This window comes from Charadrius vociferus, unplaced genomic scaffold, assembly GCF_000708025.1.
Source record: "Charadrius vociferus isolate BGI_N301 unplaced genomic scaffold, ASM70802v2 scaffold414, whole genome shotgun sequence".
Classification (NCBI taxonomy): Eukaryota; Metazoa; Chordata; class Aves; order Charadriiformes; family Charadriidae; genus Charadrius; species Charadrius vociferus.
This window is the reverse complement of record NW_009648079.1, coordinates 2,973,824-2,994,871: the sequence shown is the minus strand read 5'-3', so window position 1 is coordinate 2,994,871 and position 21,048 is coordinate 2,973,824. Positions and strand designations below refer to the sequence as shown.

General features: G+C 38.1%; 1 protein-coding gene across 1 annotated transcript in view; it reads right to left on the bottom strand.

The window, feature by feature from the left end:
* Positions 1–21,048, bottom strand: part of ROBO2 (roundabout, axon guidance receptor, homolog 2 (Drosophila)) — a gene marked incomplete at its 5' end in the record, with an annotated part of 419,210 nt that overhangs the window by 12,821 nt on the left and 385,341 nt on the right. The window contains 3 exons of the mRNA XM_009883862.1: positions 578–748; positions 15,056–15,270; positions 18,531–18,791. Of these exons, the coding sequence (XP_009882164.1) occupies positions 578–748; positions 15,056–15,270; positions 18,531–18,791 (647 nt within the window). The remainder of the gene's footprint in view (positions 1–577; positions 749–15,055; positions 15,271–18,530; positions 18,792–21,048) is intronic.

Sequence of the window (21,048 nt, the reverse complement as noted above, 5' to 3'; positions counted from 1 at the left end):
GCAGTGGTCAGAGAGAAGTGGAGATGTCAAAGAGGGAAACAAAGTCACTGAGGTCAGGGGATGTCAGGAATGAAACAGCATGGACAAGACGTGAGCCAGAATCATGAGAAAAGCGTGGCACATATTGCTACAGCTGTTGGGTGGCTGTCAAAAGCAGCATAAACCAAACAGAGCATTGTGGGACTGGCTCTACGCTTCTATTTGGGAATTCACAGCATACTGTTACTGCTGGTGGTGATTACTTTCATTTAATGTAAAATTAACCACGGTCATTTTTTAATGTGAACACATGTGCAACACAATCATTTTTGGGTAAGATTTATACGGAGATCTGAGAAAACCTATGAGATGCTAATATATTCAGAGCTGAAGTGAAGAAAGGCTCCTTGAAGAGTCACTTAGCTGAGCTCCACACTGCTTGCGTTGCAATATCGCCCACGTGACAACCTGGGGACCCCACTTCACCAAACAAATAATTCAGTGTAACACATATTCCTTAAAAGATTGCTTTACGTTCTCCCACTCGGCACACCTGCTTGTTGCAGGTTTTCATCAGGGACTTCACCGCAGCACTTACCGTCTGTTATTCCCTCCCTACGATGAGGCAAGGGAGGTTGGTCCAACCGTCCTCCCTTGTGTTTTTTAGTGGGCCTCGGCCTCTGACTCTGATTGACAGCTGCACTGGTGTTGCTGTCAGTAGAAAAAGGACTGCTCGGCCGAGGTCTCTGAGAGGAAGTGTATGCTTTGCCTAAAAAAAAAGAGAAACCAGAAGAAAAATTGTTATTGCCTTGAAATGGGCTGTTCTATTAATGTCTGTTCCAAAACATTAAATCTGGTCTAATTCTCAGAGGCAAGCAAGTGTCCCCTCGAGGTACCCACTGATGACAACTGCTTTAAGACACACCACAACAAGCGAAGTGAGAAACTTGGCATTCTTTTGTCTTTAACTTTTGTAATTAAAATCATTCCATCTGTTGTGATAAAACTACTGTATGCCATGTAACTCCTACCTGCTCTGTGTGCTGAACAGATGTGTCATAACAACTCCTCAGCCTTGAGCAGGGAAGGAAAACAGCTCTGCAATCATATCAAATTTATCTCCTTCTGCCTTCCACCTTCATGTTTGCCGAGCCAGATTCTCATTTTAGGGGCTCCCATATGCACTGTATATCTGGAGTAACTCCAGTGAGATAAACATAACTGATTTTGCAAGCATTGTAGCAGTGTATGTTTATATACTTAAGGGCTCTCTTTTCTCAAGAAATAAAAATGGGTGTATATTTAAATGCTAAAATTTTCCTGTTAATTTTCAGTATTTTTATATGTTAAAAAATAATGTATTCTGACTGAGTTTATTCCTCTGATATTTAATATATGTATAGACTAATTAAGCTACATTTTTTCTCTTAAAAAGAAAAATCTTTGATGCTGTTCTATGGAGCAGATCATTAAAAGCATCACTGTGGGAACTGCAGGAGCACAGTTAATTTACTACATTCACTTCCTCTTATTTTGATATTTTTATTTCGTTAACTAAGTTTATTGTTTAATAATAACTGATGAAAACTAAAGATCACCATCTTTTACTTTCTTTTGTTCCTCTGTATGTCATTCTTTCCAAGTATCTTGGAGACATTAACACTTTAATTTGTTTAGAACTGGTACTTAAAATTCTTATTTGTTTTCATTCTATTTGCAGTGGAAAACCAGTCAGAACTTCTGCTCTTTCAGCGCTACTGTAGGCCCAAATGGTGTAAGAGCTGATGGAAGGTGGCAAAATAGCTGTTTGTTATTTTTTCTGGTCAACTGACCCCAAGCTAGTAAGGAATGTTTTATCTTCTGGTTAACTTAGAACAGGGCCTGCCCTGCTGTGAGTTATGTTTTCTAGTAAAACCTTTCAACAGATGAGCTTAGTTCCAACATGTCGTCACATAGAAGCTGATCTAGATAAGCCTAATCAGGAGTAATATGTTGCCTGCTACATTGTTGAAATATTCTTAGTGCAAAGAGGGCAAAGTGAAAAAAAAGTCTCTCATCTCTCTAACATGGTGTTTCACATTAACGCGTACATGTTAGAATAACATTTCAGTATTTGGCTTCAGAGATTTCCTGACTGTCTCAGGCCTGATCTTCTACCTTTTGACTGATGTGCACCCCTTGAGGAGGACGCTGCTGTTCCTCAGGCTTGTCTCCCAGGCGCATCTCACTGCCAGCTATTGGAGGTGATCACGTTTGAACCCCTCATGTGGACATTCCCTAACTCTCCTCTACCAAAATAAGCCCAATTAAACTTAATTGTATGAAAAGTATGCCTTTGCTGACCTGGCTCATTTTAACTGAAATGGGTTACAGAACGCCCACCCAAGCAGCTAATTCTGGAGCCGGGAGAAAGTAGCAATAAGCATTTAGGGGAAGGCTGGAAACATTAACCTCTATAGCTGGCGCAGCTGCAGCCAGACAAAGACAAGTGATCAAATCCTTTTTTCATAGATAAGGACAAAACAGCAGACGAACACAGACAAAATATTAAAATTTCATTTAAAAAAAATAAAAAAGCCCAAACCACTAATGCAAAGAAATTCAGATATGGGCCTGAAATTCCATCCCAGCTCACAGTACATTGCACAGATGTTTTGCAAAAATAAACTCGCAACATGCAAGTGCAACTAGTGAGTGAGGACAAAGATTCTTCACACTTATTCTCTTGACTAAAGAAATGTGATTATTCATTCAGAATGTTGGTTTTAAAAAAAAAAAAATAGACACCAAACATTCTCTCTTATATCCCTCCGTGAAAATGAGGGAAAATAAATACCACTGATCTAGATCAGACATGGGGCAAACAAAAATGATGTGCAGGCTCCCAAAACACATTTTTCAATGCATGTAATAACTGATTACAGCATCTTGTATTTGTAGGCAGCCCTTCCAGTAAGAACTGCTGAGCAGTGTCAGAGTCTCGGTAGTAGATTTAGTGTGTAAAAGTGGAGACAAGGATGAATCCGCTAACCCTTGATTTAATTTCCCAAGGGTCTTAAAAAGGAAAACTGTCTGAACTTCATGGCAAATCACACGATGGCTTCTGGAAACTGGAATCAAAGTGTCTGGCAGGAGAAACACCTTGTGCCTGGATTTACCAGTGCCTCTTATGCTTGGCAATCAAACACTCCCACGTGAGGCTATCAAGTTGGCTTTCTCCTTTCCTATCAGTGAGAATATTTCACAGCTGTTCTGATGGGGTGAAAATAACTGTCCAGACTGCAAAGGAGTAAAGAGTCAGGACCTTCAGACTCCCTCCAGAGCAATGAACAGAAATAACACTGTTGCTTCTCCGCTACAAGACACCATTTTGGACAGTGTGGGGTTTGCTGTGGTACAGCAGGTCTGTAATAGACATGTCTGATTGATCACACTACCCTGGGAGGTATCATACCGTAAGGAAACTGCGGGAAGCACTGGGAAGTTATTTCTATTTGCTGAGGTTTTTGTGAGGAAAAGAGGGGAGGGCTGTTTGTTTACATGTGGGTTTTATTTTGTTTCCATTTTGCCTGCTGGATCATTAAGAGAGTAAGAAGGCAATAATCATAAAGTCTCTACCACAACCATTGGATACTTTGTTTTATCCTAATCTCTAATAGTCTGGCATGACCTAATTAGGCAAGGAAGATATAACTGACAAAAGGTCTCTCAACCTTTCCTTGTATTTTCCATTTACATAGCTACAAAAAGAAATTATATTTATTTAAAAGTGTTTATGTATTTGTGTGTCCATTTACTTTTGTTATGTGTGTGTTTTGTGGTGGAAAGTCTACTTCTCAAGGGCCTGATACAAGCAATATTAACTTTGGGTGAATCTTTGCATTAGCTCTTACTAAGGCCAAGAACAACACAAAAAAAAGGTTGAGAAGGATTTGCTGCTTTCATACAAGACTGCTGAAGACACTCTTCAAGCAAAACAGTGCATTTTAAATTATAGTTTGGCCAAATGCGCCCATAGTAGATGAGTGAAGGTCTACAGCAGTTTTTCTTTTGTTTTGCTTTGTTTTTTTCAAATTATGAGACAGATTTACTCTGCCAATATTCCACTAGTGTAAGAAGCAAGTGAGGGTTTTAACTAAATTTAATGGTGAAATAACTATCTTTTAAGGATGATTAAGTCTGACCAAAGCCAATGGCAAAAGTTCCAGTGATTTGAGAAAAGCTGCATCTGTTCACCCTGTAGTTTGTTGGTGACAGGGCTTTGTCATCAACTCTTTTCTTCATTCTTAATGTTCCTAAATGGCAATGTTTGCCCTGAAGTATTGCATGCAGAAAGCGTGCAGTTATCAGCCCTAACATGTGGAGACATTTCTTATAAATGTGCACATTTTACTGAAGGATAGACTTCATACCAGGCTAATAGTAAAAAATTTTAAATGATGGGAACATTATGGGACCTGTGGGCAGGAATCAGCTGAGAAATCATAACAAAAACATGACCCAAGTTCATACCTTTCTATTAGATTTGTGGGTTTAAATAATTAGTTATTTTTGCTATTTTGATAACACTAAGTAAATTCTTTTTTCCCAGAATATTTAAAAATAATTTTTGCTTATCTTTTTTTTTTTTTTTGCTAGAAATAAAACATATGGAGCTTTAAAAATATGAACTACATTATGTTTACTTTTCATTAATTCATTTTAGAAGATTGGCTGTTTTCAAAAGCAATAGTCACTTTACCTTTGTTACATTCAACTTGGCAGAGTCAGTTGGCATAATTAAAATTAAATTTTATCAGAATACATTAAGTTATTAAGTATTTTTTAAATCAGCTATTAATTAGGCTTTTAAACAGTTTGTATTGTCAACAATAAAAGCACACCAATTCACCCCATGCTTAGAAAACTCCACAGAAAAATACACTTTTGCAAGAAGAGATGCAACAGAAGAGCAGGGATGGAGATAACAGTTTAAACGTGTTCATCACTGGAAATGTGAATGATTGTGAGGAGATTTTGCAAAACATGAAATCATCAAAGACTGCATGGCAGAATTAGTGATCTCTTCACCGAAATATTAAACAAAGAGTATGTCAGTAAATCTATAGCAGAGTCAGCACAGAGGGAAACTGCAGCAGATTGAAGGTGTAGATTAAAAACTTGTGCTATTCACTACTTCAAATCACTACAAATGAAACACAATGCAAGGTTTCATTTAAAATATACCGATAAAAATATCTCCATCCACCTTATTCCATGCATGTTAGACAAGTGTGAGACGCAGGTTCACTGAAAAGAAAAGGAGAATAGGCAGAGACATCCTTCATGCAGAAAGCATCAACTTTGAGTCTACAAACCTGTTCTTGTCAGGCTGGTTCCATCCAGCCTAAAACCAGCTTTATCTGCTGCTGCAACCAGTGCTTGTGCAAAACTGCCGCTGGTAAAGATCGAGTCATCTGAGGAGCTACCTACACTAGATCTATGACTAGAAAAGTTACGGTCCTCATCAGACGCAGAACCCCATCCATTTACCATTGAACCTAAAAACAAATGTAGGGGTCTAGTGAGTTGTGCACATTTGATATTTTTTGATCATCTAAAGCTTAAAGACCCAGTTAATATGTCCTTTCTCAACAGGAAACCCAAAATTCATTTGACAGAGCTTGGTACAAAAGAGTGGTATTCATCTAAAGCTTAAAGACCAACTTAACATGTCCTTTCACAACAGGAAACACAAAGTTCATCTGACAGAGCTTGGTATAAAAGAGCACGATCAAAGCTAAGTGGGATCTCATTCATAGCTTGCTCCATGTTGCTTTGATCCTGTAAACAAAATGATACATATTCTCTACAAATGTGAAGGATCCTTAATAAATTCTTTTGATAGTTAATAGATTTTCCCTATTGAAATGAATGTGTTTTCCTTTTTACTTGACTTATTATAAATCAATATCTAGTCTGATATTTGCAAAAAGAAGTCTTAATTTAGGACAGCTGTATCTCGTTACATATGGCTGAAGTCAGACATGGGCTTCAAGAGCTATCCTGAACAAGACTGGCATTATGTCATTTTCTCAATCAACACCTTAAAATAGATGAGCAATTTTAATGGCCTGAAGAAAGCCTATCTAAAGTAGTTCATTCGACTGGATTAAATTACTTTTTAAAAAGGTTAGAAATAATGAACATTCAAGAGCAGAGCAAATATATACTCAAATTTAATACTGAGTCAGTCACTAAGCCAAAGCTGGCCTCATGGTACCTTCTAGCTATGGATTACCGCCACTGCAGGAGAGGAAAGTGATAATAACATCATAACAATGCAGTCAGAAAACCGGATACGAGGAAAAGCACATGAAAGAGATCTAGAAATCTTGACATAACTAAAATGTAAAAAGCAAAATAGTGAAAGAAGGATTCATCTTATTTACTCTTTTTATATTTGCTTTTATTTTTTCTGATGCATGAAGCATCAATCAGCTACCCAATGTGGCAGTACAATACATTTTCAAAAGCTATCCCTCAGTTCAGATTTTTTTCAAAGTACTGAAATTCTGTTTCTTTTGCGGCACAGATGGAGTTGATGGTGTTCTGTACTTCTAAAAATCATGGGTAAATGTCACAGGGTAATTCTATACTGTGCAGTGGAGCAGGAGGCAAAGGAAACTCAGCTAGCACCAAGTCCCTAGCTTTGCTCCAGCAACAGGGCAGCCATGCTAATTAGTTACCAAGTCCAGCTGAGGTGCAGAGCTATCAGACCACTTTTGGGACCTGAGCGGCTGCATGGCATTGCATGGTGCTGTGTAGACATACCGGATTGCTCTGAGATAGCACAGACACCTATCTTAAAATATCTGAAACCTGCTTTTTAAAAACAGTCTCGTGCAAATGTTGGAAAAAAAGCCCAGTGAACCCATGAGAATCTGCAGAGAACTGGTTTTCAAAGATACGAAGGCACATGGAGAGATACATCATGGCCCTCACTTAACTATTCAGGTAGCACAGCTGAATTCATGTAAATGTAAGCAAGATATGTAGCAGTGTAAGTCATGTTCGTCAAAGCTTTTTTTAAATCCGTGTCCAAGAAAGTATTATTGTGTTTAAAATTGTTACCTAGTAAACCAATAATGATCTGCTTATTGGTACCAAATTGATTAGCTAATTAACTAACAGTGGTGTCAAATAGAAATAAGTCATGAGTACAATAAATGAATACTGAAATTCAGTCAGTAGCATGCTACAACACAAAGCCCAAGAACAATAGATTATTTTGTGATGCTGCAGTGACCAAATCTTTTAATGTCAGCAAAGTGGCAGGCTATAATAACAAAAGTGCATGCATTCCTAAGATACAAGAAAAGAAACCAAAGAAGTCTATGGAGGTCTGACAGGCAGAAAGCGTGTTAAGTGCAACAGAGAGTGACTGAGTTTGATTCTGCTTGCCAAGAGCACACATAAAATTGTTATTTTCCAAACAGACTCGACCTGATGCAGACAGATGTAAGGAAGCCTAGATAACAGCAAGGGAAGGCTAAAACTGAATTTCCTCTGAGAAGACAGTTTCTGAACTAGCAATCAAAGTGCGATAGGACATCATAGAGACTGGAGAGTAAAAAGGCTCAGCAACAGTTATTGATGATGTATGAAAAGAGATACTACAGATAAGACACTTCATGAAGATGTAAGAAAACGAAATGCTATATAGCTGAGGATATTTTCAAACAATCACGTATTGACATATTCTGCAAATATGTAAGCACAAGCTGAAACATAAAAATATAACTAGACCTACAGATATCAAAGGATGACACTTGGGTACTAAAAATTTAACATGTATCTTGTTAGTTTCAGGGCCCAAGGGTTTTGTATGATAAATTCTACACTCTACATAAAGACATGTAAAAACATATACTGGTACAGAATAGGTACGGTTTTCAGTATCACAGGCACATAACTATGGATGTTTTAAAGGAACTTGGGTTTGAATTTCCACTTGCTCACATTGCTCTGTCCATTTGCTAACCAGTCACTCAGCTGTTACACAACATATAATACACATGCTAACTCGGATGGCATGCTTTCAGGCTATGTCTAGGAACAGTTGCTATTTTTCATCTACTCTTTGAAGGGTTGGATTGAAGTTCATCCAGTCCAAAAAAATAAACCATGGTCTCAGTATGAAATACACTAAAAATCTGCAGAAGCCCAAAATGCTCTCTGCAATGTGTGCGCACACACCTATCATTCTACACACTCATAGACATGCCAGGTTTTCCTAAAAATAGTGAAAATGTAATTATCAGTATAGTTGTTATCAGATTGCCAATTTTTCAGGCTAACCCTACAGGAAAGCCCTGTTCTGGAACTACTCTGCATTCAACTCCAAGCATTAGCAAGGCTAGGAACAGTGCACTCTGCCCATGGATTGCTTCCCTTTCCCCTCTCCTCCAGCAGCTGTGTTAGGAGGCACATCCTGTCAGGCCAAAGCATAGCTCAATTCTTGTAGGGATGTGAGCTTTACTGGGATGTCAACAAGTTTACAATTAAAGCAAACAATGACCCCACCTGGAGTACTGCATCCAGCTCTGGGTCCCCCAACATAAGAAGAACATGGACCTATCAGAATGAGTCCAGAAGAGGGCCACAAAGATGATCAGAGGGCTGGAGCACCTCTCCTATGAGGACAGGCTGAGAGAGTTGGGGTTGTTCAGCCTACAGAAGAGAAAGCTCCAGGGAGACCTTACTATATCCTTTCAATATGGAAAGAAGGTTTATAAGAAAGATGGAGAAAGACTTTTTACCAAGAACTGTGGTGACAGAACAAGGGGCAGTGGTTTTAAACTGAAAGCGGGTAGGTTTAGATTGGATATAAGGAAAACATTTTTTACAACGAGGGTGATGAGGCACTGGAACAGCTTGCCCAGAGAAGTTGTGCATGTTCCATCATTGAAAGTGTTCAGAGTGGGGTCAGACAGGACTCTGAGCAACCTGGTCTAGTGAAAGATGTCCCTGTCCATGGCAGGGGGGCTGGATTAGATGACCTTTAAGGGTCTCTTCCAACTCAAACCATTCTATGATTCGATGACACTATGATAGTTCTGGTTGCTGGAAGCAGAGGCAAAACTCTTTGTAACTGCCGAAGTCAGCAAGGTACCATGAGACACATACAGCACCCACAGCTGTATGTGGCCAGGTAGCTAAAGATGAAGCCTCTACATTATTTCTACTGGTTCCTGAGCTATTCAGTTTCCCTGCATAAACAATTTTTTCCCCACCAAAACTTGCAGCAGTAAAACTCCAGCTTGCTTTGTCCTCCATAGGTATGGATATTGCCCAGTAGGCACGGGAGTGCTGGAGCCCAGCCTGGGCACCTCAGGCCACCACACAGCTGCTTTAATGTAGCACACATGGTGACTGCCTGTTTAAAGGCATCCACTGGCCTCTTGTTTTCCAAATCAGACGTACATTTGTTTCTTTCTGAATGAAGGCAGAACAAGAGATGCTGATGTCCTTTTCAGATCAACTATGCATTTTGAAATGGAATGAAACAGGCTTTTAGTGTCTCCTTTACATGCAGCTCACTATGTGTTTTCCAAGAGCACATTTGAGTTTTTACGCTTTCTGGCAACTGTAAATTTTACTCTTGCTGACAGCAGCAGTAAATGCTTTATGCAGAACAAAATCAACTCTGTGAAAAGTTGAACTCTGTTTTCCTGCTCCATAAAACATCTCTTGGTGCTAATGCAAACAGAAAGCTTTGCTCTCAGGGAAAGGTGAGGGGAAGAGAGGTGCTACCTTCTTGTAGATTTCGTGCTACTGCTTTTAGTGGCATTTTGCAGGCAATAAAAATGCTGTTTTTCTTTGTAAAGTGTATTCTTGCTTTACTTCAAAAAAAAAAAACCTCTAATGCACTTGTGAAGTAAAAGCTGCTTACAACAACCCTAACACTTTTGAAAGTTCCATTAGATACTTTTCTGTACATACCAAACTCTATGTACATGCTTAAAGTTAATAAATGATGTCACTGAGATTTGTATGTGTATGCTTATGTGCTCTCCTTCACAAGACCATTAAGCACATGCTAAATATTAAGCCACTGCTTCTCTGCAAGTCTTTTGATGGAACAAGGCCAGACTGCTTAGGATGAAGTCGCTGGGGACTGATGCTACTTCAGCTGATATCAGTCACAGAATTCCTTTAGCCTTTGTACAGAAGAAAGACATTATGCTATTTCGGATATATCTGACTACTGTCATAATAATAAAGAAAGAACGTCCGCTGATTTTGGTGGAAGTGATGGAATAAAAGGGGCAACAGTCATTGGACTGTTAATATAAGAAAGAATAATAGAAGGGATGAATGCAGAATATAAATATGATCACACTTTAAAAATTAAACCTGGTCTTATACTTTACATTATTCTTCACCATAAATGCCCAAATATTTAAATGTATACACCTGAAATAAACCCTTTATTTTTTAAAAAAGGAGGTAAAAATCAAACATATGTATTTGGCACTTCACAGGTCCAACCATAATTAATGCCCTTCATAAACATATAATGAAAAATGAATTTATGTCACTTAGCCAAATTTATTTGTTTGCATTTTCAATCTTTCTAGATTTTTTGGCTTCCATATTGCTGAAAGGCACAAAAATTTCTCAAATTTATTCAAGCTGTTAGAAAAGAAATGCACACAGAACATTAAGTAGTTGCTCAAATGTTGCTGAGCAGTAAAATACTATGATAAAGTGGCATCTTGCTGTGTCTCTATTACTTCTTCAGCACTAAAATTAATTTATGATCAGTCATCAATTCATTTACATGTCGTTTTATGCTAAATCCATCGTTGCTGATGAATGCATATCCCTAGATCCATTAAGCTAGAGTAAAGTCTGTGCTTTATAATATGACCCTGCTAATTGTTGCATTACCATTTTTATGAGATACAAAAAGTAGCAGTTTCTTATTTTCTGAGCACACATTTAATCCATGAAACACATTCTTCCTATGAAATGCAATCTGCCTAACTGCTTATAAAATAGAATCTTTTGCAATAGGTATCCCTAAACAAATCAATATAATTATTGAACTCTGCCATGGTAAAATATGGCTCATCAAAATGATTTTGTGTAATTTTCAAGAATTATTCCATTTGTGCCAAGACACAATGAATGAACAACTTTTACCATACAGACAGTGATCAGGGATTCTTTTAATCGAGACTAAAACATGCCAAATAAGGGATTTTCTTCCTTGCTGAGCTATACAACCCATGGAGATCTTTCTGATTTCAAGTCAATAAAATTTTATAGAAAACTGAAAAATTTGTTATCCATTTGCAGTATCACTGTTTACAAGAATATCTTTCTACTTGTGTCGGTTTGTATCAGTTAGGTAGAAAAGGGCTTGTAATAACTTCCATGCTAGTTAATGGGTTTATCTCTCCCCTCAGTCGAAATGCACCACGATGGAAGATATAACAGCTCTCACTACCAGATTCACTAGTGGTGCTGGGGGTGGAGAAGATAAGGAAGGGGCAAAAACAATCCCCAAACCATAATACTTTGATCTGACAAAACCTAGTGTTGTCATTAGTGATTTCAGTGAGAAGCAAATTAATTTCTTATAGTCGTCATATCCAATTAATTAAGTCTATTAAAGTAGAATAATACAATAGACTCTTTGTGACTATTCATGCCATAGCTTTGTACAGCAATTCATTATAAAGGTAAACATTAAAAATAAGGAAAAGAAAAAACAAATTTCAATGTGTCTCTGAAAGCCAAAATAACCCTAAATAGTTGTGAATTAAAAGTCAAATCAGCAGAAGTTTTATTGCTGCTTTTCAGTTTTTTTCTTTTTTTAAAAAAAATCAGAATCAGTAACTAAATATCCTAACAAACCATGCTGGGAACAAAGCAAAACTTTGACTTTAATTTCATATTCCATCCCACAAATGTTAAAACCTAAACCTCCCATCTTGAGTTTTCTTTGCAATATCTGGAAAATATTAAGATATAGTTACTGTGCACTCCTCCTTTCTTTTCACTTTGTTCTACATGTCAACATTATGTCTCTGCCACCTGCAAAGAGAAAAGCTTAATAGCGCAGGTTAAATCCTTGTCTGAATCTTCAGTTAGCTGTAACTAAAACTGAAGGGCCTGGAAGACAACCTGACTTTTAAACAGCTTAAAGGAGCAACATTGTGGTTTCAGAGGAATTTAGCAGTTGGAGCTCAGCTCACACAGCGCCAGTTTTTCCCCTCAGAGAATCCCACATTTGGCGTTGGATGAAAACCTCAGTCTCAGTTCAGCCATAAAGAACCAAGTACCGTTTCACTCTGAGAGTGGGCATCTTCAAGTCATCGCTGAGGCATGCCAACAGTACAGGTGAGGAAACTTGCCCTGCTCAGCATACAGCAACTCTATTTGGAGGAAGCCTGGACCGAGGGGTGTCAATTTAGATTTCTCACAAACACTGAACTCACAGCATGCGCTCCAAAATGAACAGAAATATTGTTTCATCTGGGTCAGCTGTTCTCATTTGACTCCATTTTTAAGATAATGTTTAAAGAAGTAAAAATGTGGTATATTAATTCCTAGGAAAATGCTGATTTAAGTCATGACAAGCCCTGTGAAAAGAAGTAGCTTATATATTCTCAGCGCAAGAAAGAACAATTTGGTTGTTCTACAGTTTTCTAAAAGCAATCAAATTAAACAAGAAACAGCTTAGAAACAATGAATGCACTTTGTTTTATACCCTCCTTAACACCGGTAAACATAGCCTGGAAGAGTTAACAGAAATAGATACACAAAAATTAAAATTCTCTTTTGAATCAATTCACCCAATAAATAAGTAATTTCCTTCCACCCCTAGAAAAAAGCAAGCCCAAAGCAAGCCCTCAGAAAATCGAGATTTTACCCATATAGTAACTAAGGAAAACAGAAGTAGTTTTGTTATTCAGAGAGTTTGCCACTTTACAGATCATTTACACTAACACTCTGGCTGTATTTTTGTAAGGCTAAAGATGTAAGACCATCTAAGTGTTGGTTATGTGCTATAGGGGCAGTCTGTCATTTTGCTTCCCTTCCAACTGCATGTTCCCTTCCTGCAGTGCTGGCAAACGCCTTGCCATGCGGTGAACCAGATCAAGGAACGCATCCAGTTAGTAATTAAACAAGAAAAAGGAAAAGAAAAACCTTCATTTTCAGCTGGATCAGGTCACATCAAGATAGTGGTCAAAGTGAGTGAGAGTGCACTTAGATCACCTTAAGTACACTCCCAGTCTAGATTACCAGGTTCTGCCCAATTTCTTCCAAAAAAATACACCAGGAAGTTTTTAACACTCCAATAATTAAACTTTTAACACTCCAATAATTAAACAAGATTTAAAACTATTAGAACAAGCTTGAATGTTATTCATAAAAGAAGAAATTGTAATAAGCACTAAAGTCTATGAATTGGAGACAAAATGCAGCTATTCCTTACTTTGAGCTAGGTAGGATGGTCCAAAATATTAGGTGAAAACGTAAATGTGAAAAACATCCATTTTCTGGTTAACAGTTATATTAACATTGACATATTAATATATACCAAATGGAAAATATATAGTCACCTTATTTATTTATTTATTTATTTATTTATTACCAGTGCAAAACCCTTACTGCATTCCTAATGGAAAGGCTTCTGAGCCATTAGTGAGATATGCAAAAATATGCAGAATTATAGCCTGAAGGAGATTACACTAGAAATTCAAGCGAAGTGACTTAACATACTCATGCACTAATAAGTTAACCTTCTCAATTCAGGGATTTAAACTTTAACTCTATGGCCTTCAGTTGGATCCGGATTTCAAATTGCAGCAGCAGAGATACAATTCTTAAATCTTAATTAGATTGGCAAGCAGTCTGGCCCTAGGGTGAAGGAAAACCTGGAGAGTGGGATTAAGCTACACACTACTTAATTCAACAAGGGAAAAGGAAGAAAATTATAGGTATTGATGCTCCATCACTGTCAAATTCCTGCAGAGTTTTCAGAATAGCAATGTTTAAGTAAGGGTGCAAAATCCTTGGAATTTTAAAGATTCAGGACAATGAGACGAAATTCAGCAGCACTATGGTAGTAAATTGTACTGAGTGAATAACCCTTAAAGTACAACTAACAACCAGTGTTCTTCCACCGAGACCAAAGACTGAAGAAGTACCCACCGGCTTTTATGAACTATGGACACTATGTACATTTGGGCCTCCATACATTATGGATACAGCATGGTATATAGAGGCCCTAGTTTAACCTAAAGGGAAATACACTGATGCCTATCAAAAGGTCATTATGTCCATTTAAAATCTGTATTTTTCAAAAAAAATCTTTCATTGCCTACATTTCGTCAACAGCATTTTTCTTCATTCAGATTCTGTGCATGCCTTTCTAGGTCCCCTTTGATGATACCTGTTGTAACTTTCCAAGGCATGCAAAGGACAAGAAGGCATGAAGGAAGGATTGTCAAAAATAATTAAATATTTTCAGTGAAAAGGAACAATTACTACATTCAGCAATAAAAAGTAGGTTCAAAAACACTTTTTCCTACATAACTGTTGTATTTATTCTACAAATAAATGTTGTGCTGATCTAACTACAATTATTCTGAAGTCTTTTAACTTCCCTGTGTTCATCTGTGAAAGCATTTACCCAGCAAAATATCTAAAAGTGCTTTAAGATAACATTTTTATGCTGCTCCAATTTATGAAATATATATTCCTAAGCCAAGGTCTTCCCCCTCCTTTTTAAGTAACTGGCTTGCTTCTCCAGTAGAGTGAACTTTTCATGAAAGCTAGGATATAATTGAGTTTTCTTTCAAGTCTTTAAAGCTTTTTAAAATTCATGAATTTTCTTATCATTTTGCAGCAAAGCAAAGTATTTTCAAATCCTTCTTTAACTTTAGAGTTTAATATTAACACATTTTAAATTTTACAGAAATAGAGTGGAATAAATTTTCACTTAGAAAGTGTTGGATTGATGATGTATTTTACTGTTAGGAACAAGTTGGTGTCACTGTTAACTGTGTTTGGTTACCTGTCACAGAGCTGTCTAGATTGTCCATACTGGAGCCTGGAGTATGCTCTAGACCTCTTAGTGGCCTACTGATTTCTACAGTTTCTTCTTCAATATCATCTTCATCATCATCATCATCTGGAACATCTGTTTCCAAATCTGAAATAAGGTTTCCAGATACATATCCTAGGGGCGGAACTGGAGCCTGAGGAGGTTGTGTATTGCTTTGGATGTGCCTACACAAACAAACAGGAAAACATCATCAGAATGGATGAGACTTTGTACCTCATGGTCAATAGAAGATAAGCCTTTCAATAAGTCCTGAAGTAGATTTACAAAATATACTTTTTAGGTCAAACTCAAGAAAAGTCAGTTCAATTATTCACCATAGCTTCTAATACCAGAGTGCCTGTGCCTTTTCAGTCTTAAATATAGTTCCCCTCCTGAAAGATGGGGAAGGTCAAGATTGCCCTTCTACAGATGAGGAACAATGTACTCAGAGGCTACATAAATCAGGTACGAAGTCCATGGAAAAGCACAGTTCTGAATCCCAACTTTGCATATAAGTGTCTCACCCAATATTCCACTTTGCAAATCACACAGTGAGACAAAATTAAATTTCACTCCCTCTGCTTAAACAGACTCGGTGTCCTTAAGTAGAACTCACCCTAAAAAGGAGGAAATAACCAGTAGGACAGAAGAAATTTTCAAGTCCAATGCACCTATTATCAGAGAGGCTTTTTTTATTTTGCATTATTCCTAGTAGTTTAATTGATTTAATTGCAGCAGCATTGGGGCATGCATGTGTGAAATTGTTGCATGGAGCAATCACAATTAAAAAAAAGGAAAACAAATATATAGAACACCCACAGGATAGCTAAATGGCCAAAGGCAAGCACGGGACTTGGAGTTTCATTTGTGTGGTCTCTGAGAGGCTAGAGAGGAAAGGAGCAACCATCAGCTTTCAATGCAGCATTCTCCACAGCACTACAGATACACAGCAAGCTGTGCCAGGGAACCCAGGCATGACTGGCCTTGGCATGAGAGCATGTACCATGCTTGAAATTGCTAACTTAGGCACGTGGGAATCCTTGGGTGGCTGTTCATGAGGTGCCATGACCTGATTCGAATCGGCAGCGCTCTGGATGGGATCCAGGATTCTACTGGTCTCTTGCTTGGACATCAGCAAAACAGAAAAAATTACAACTGTCACCTGTTTGGTTTTCTATCTCTAATATATTTTCAATGAAAACTTTGCGCTGTATCATTGCCTACACAGTAATTCACTTCATTCAGACAGCTTTTTATTTTTCATAATGTAAATCTATCGGGTCAGAGAATGTCACGGTAAATGTTAGGTACCACTGGAATCTCTCTCCACCTTCATAGGTTTTAAATTATTGCTTATTCTGAAGCTTATTTGCAGAGCAAATGCTTCTCTTCTGATATACAACCCCCTCCTGATTAGTAGTTCTTGAATACTTTTCTGTCTGGACACCAGGTTCTTAGCTATGCAGTGTTCAGAACACTGCACTAAAGGGCACTACCATCTAACTAACCCTCAATAAAGTGTGATTAGCTCCCAATCAAGCAAAATACTTAAGTATATGCTTAATGTTAAGCATGTGACAGAACAATTGAAGTCAATTTCTCATGTACTTGTAGTTAAGCATATACTTAAGTGATTTGCTGGATCAAGGCCATAATGACTATGTACTTTTCCAGTAATCTCTAATGTGCTCTTTCTTAAATTTCTAGTTGGCTGGTCTCTGTACTTCTCTTCTGTTACTCCTACAGTAACCTATCTGACAGGTCTCATCTTGTTGTTTTGTTTTGCCCCCCTGTACACAAGGGAGACAGGTTAACTTTGTGAAAAGAAGACTAAGAACTCTTCCTTCCCACTTGAGACAATGGAGGACTTTCCACTGACTTCGAACAGCATTGGCCAAACAACATGATATGTATCCAGCCAAACATTATCAAAGCATTAAACAATTCTATGTCACAGCTACTGCAAACATAATTTGTATTTGCAACCTTCAGTATTTACCCCAATACCTGCTATAAGGTCCTAGTATGAAAATACCATTTATTTCCTCTGTATTTTTTTCAGTTTCATGCTCAATTACTGCGACCTTACACAAGAGCAACATTAAAATCTGTATATTCCTAAGCACATTATGAAAGTCTCCAATCAATTTCCATTTCTTCAAAAAGGGAGCAAGACCTTTCCTGTCAGCAGCAAGAGGCTTCGCTACAGGGTCCTACCGTGTTATCCGCTCCCAGACCAGCACCCGTGGTTTGTAGGGTGTAGAAAGGGTAACAGCTGCAAAATGCAGCAGCGACTGACTGCACAGACAGGGTATGCATCTGTGTGCTGGCTCAGAAGTCAATACCTTCAATAGGCCAGGTCTAGCTGCTGCCTGGGATTTGGGTCTGTCCCACAGGCAGGTTGGGGTTTGTGCTTGGCAACATGGCGCTGCAGCGGGACCAAAGTACCCTGTTGATAGAGTGCAGATTGCAGACAAGCCTCCGGGCTTCGATGGTGTCCAGGGAAAACAGCTGGCTTTGATCTGGCACCGCCTGCCTACCTGCCTGATCTATTTATGGTAGCTCAAGCTGAATAACTTAGTGGCTTTATTTACTGGCGAAGAAAGGCTGCTCCTCCGCTGGCAGCGCGCCATGCGGTAACTAGCTCTGCTCCTCTCCTCCGAGATTCACAGGCTTTGTCTGGATAGAAAAGTTGTAAAAGGACAACTGCCGCTCAGGGAACATCCAGAAAGCAACTGACCTTCACCGTATCCCCAGCCTGGTGCAGTTGACAAGTTCTTTTTCAGTCCCCAAAGAGATTGCTTCTGTTTGTTTTGCAGGGGAAATGTTACTGTGGTATTTGCTTGCTCTTCCTTTAAATAGGCATAAAGCACTCTAAACCGCTAGATCCTTTTTGTACATTCTAACAACTTCCTTCCTGCTATTTCTGGGTTTTTCTCTATGAATCAGAAATTTTCATGGGATTTCAAACTACAGTCAGAGATGCAAATACCTCATTCTCCTGTGTAAAAGCTGCTACATTGCTATTTCAGGTGGCTAGCATTATTTTTAATCAGGAATTCAGAACCTCATTATTTTAAAATCCTAAAAAAAAATGTATCTTCTGCTAGCCTGAAAAGAGAATACTCTGAACTGTATAAAAGTTGTCGGGAGATGGGTGTTAACTACTTAGTTGAATATATGTAAAACTCCAGATGAAAATTATTTTTAAGTGTTTTTAGCCAAGATTTAACATATTACCAAGCATTATGGTTTAAAAAACACCTACTAATTTTTAAAGCCTTCACACTGTGATACAGTTTTGCTATTTCTTCTTCCACTTTACTGCTTTGGAAACATTACTGAAATGTTGTTGAACCCAGCTGATATTTATGTCATCAAAGAATAAGTTATTATTATTATGCTTTCATTTCCCAGACCACAGATGCCCCCTTCAAACATTTACCATGTCTGCTTTGCTATATCAAACTGGTAAGCCCTAGTTAATTCATCAAGGTGGGCTTGAAGCATTGGCTGCATCTCCTCTCGTGGAGAAGGTGTGAGGGTTGCAGTCGACTGTTGTCCAAAGGAGATCGCAGGTGATGAAGCTACTCCTCGGACAGGAGGTGTAGGAACACGATCATCATCTTCTTCAAGTTCATCCTCCATGCCCTGATGTAGGTAGGTCTGAACTGGCAACGGCGGACACCAACCATCACTGTCGTATCTAAAATAAAAACCAAGTAAACAATATACATCAAATTTCATCTCTGCCATGCAGTAGAGGGTATACAAGACTTCTGCTACAGTTTCAATCCTTGCCTGCAGTGTAAGCTTTATTGAAATTAGGGTCATAATTGCTTAAATTTTCCTCACTGAGTCTGTTTAGTTTTTCCCACAACAGCTAAGCAACTTGAAAAAGATGTGTAACAAAAAAATTACTGATCCATTATCACATTTGTTAATGGTGATTAGCTAATGTTATGCCACAATCAACAACAAAAATGAACTAACTCACTTCCTGGATCATTAACCTAGGAGAACGCGTTGAAGATTGGCCCAAACATGAAAATAGCAGCATTCTTAAAAGGCAGAGCAAGATTTACATAGTTACACTTATGCACTTCCTTACTCCCATCCTCCCCTTTATTTGTCTATAAATTTACTATTTGTTTTTATTTCATGGTTTAAATAAAAAGCTACACTTTCCACATAAACCTGGTCTTTTCACACTGCATACAGGTATCTACTATGATGTATAATACATTCATGTCACAGCAGCAATGACCCTAAGCATATGCTACGTCACAGCACCAGCTGTTAAGATACATTAGCACACATGTTGACAGCTCTGCTAGCACCCCACCTCCTAACCCATCTTCACTGGGTCTTACCTAGACAGTGCTCAATTTCTGAACACTTTCAACACACCTGCCCAAAGTAAATTAAAAGAGTAACTTCTACCAATATTCTTCAGGACCAAATTCTTCTATCTTCATATATAAGAGATGTTCTGATAGGTCTTTGTAGTTCAATTTTTAGTCTTATACCAAAGATGTAAGAGGTGATGCTACTTCTGATCAGGGTTAAAAACAGAAGCTTTATATTCTATTACCATGTCTTATGCAAGCTTTGCCAGCAATTCAATCCTTTTCTTTCTCTGTCCTCATCACAGCACCTTTCAATTCAGTGTTGTATTACAGTATCATCCCAGGACCCTGTCCCTTAGAGACACTATCACTCAAAGCCCACAGGCCCTAGTGACTGTGGTCATTCCCTGTGCATTATCTCCCCAGAGTAATTCCCTAATCTGAACACAGCTTCAGCTCTGCTGATGATCACACCACTCAAATCTCAACACTGTCTACTCTTCCCGTCTTCAAAACATCCAGTCAGTCTGCAGTCCCTTGAGCATCTGCACGTATTTCTTCTTAACTCCCAGTGTATTCCAAAATACCTCAGGATAGACAGCTCTTTTCAAAAGGCAACCAGACAACCAAAAGCTCTCACAGCTCCTTCACTGTCAAACCACCTGACATGCTAAAGGCCATTCCCCAAGCATCATCTAAGTCACTTTATCTTCTTTCCACCTTCAAGGACTGCTGACAAGGTACACCCTTTTTTTTTCTGCAATGCAGGCAGGCAATGCATTGCGTTATACAGTTAATTTCTCAAACCAGTTTAAAAATACTCCTTTAAGTCTTCTGATTTGGAAGGATGGAATTATCAATTCTCCCAGAGAAAAACGAGTCACTGCCAATTTTCTCAAGTGTGAAGCTGAGTTACAAAAAGACTGGGAACACTGAGACAGAAAAGTTTCAAAACCTGTATTATGAACATAACATTTACTTTAAGCAAGACCCAAAGATTTCTAAAATTAACTAAACTACTTTTTCCTTATTCAAAAGTCTGTAGCCTATGTTGAAAAGTACAGATTCAGAATAGCTAAAACAACCTGACTTAATCACCCAAAATTCTGTGGAAGACACATCTTGTAGTTAAGGCTGATATCACTTTAAATCTATATCTAGATATAATCATATATAGATACACAAACATACGTACATGTACAGAGGTGCAAATAAATGCTGCATCTTAACACTTGGCATTTAGGAGCTTTTGAGTGATTGAGCATTACCATTTTCATAACACTGAGATTTAAGAAAATGTTATATAATACATATTCAATTCCTTAGCAGACAATTAAGATATGAAGTGCTCTAATTTGTCTTTCCTTGCAATATTCATTCATGACATTGCCACCCAAGGTTGAAGGGACAATCCTAACTCATGCTGCTAAAAAAGTACAGTGCAACAGCTCTGTCACTTACTTTTACTCTCTCAATCTCACGCTTTGGTATAATGGATTCTTATTTAAAAGGGACAGGGCAGAAAGATACTCTCTAGTGACTTTTCAGTAATGCATAAATGAGCTTTGGATGTGCTTGCCTTTTGACCCTACTTGCTTCAAATCCCCAAATGTT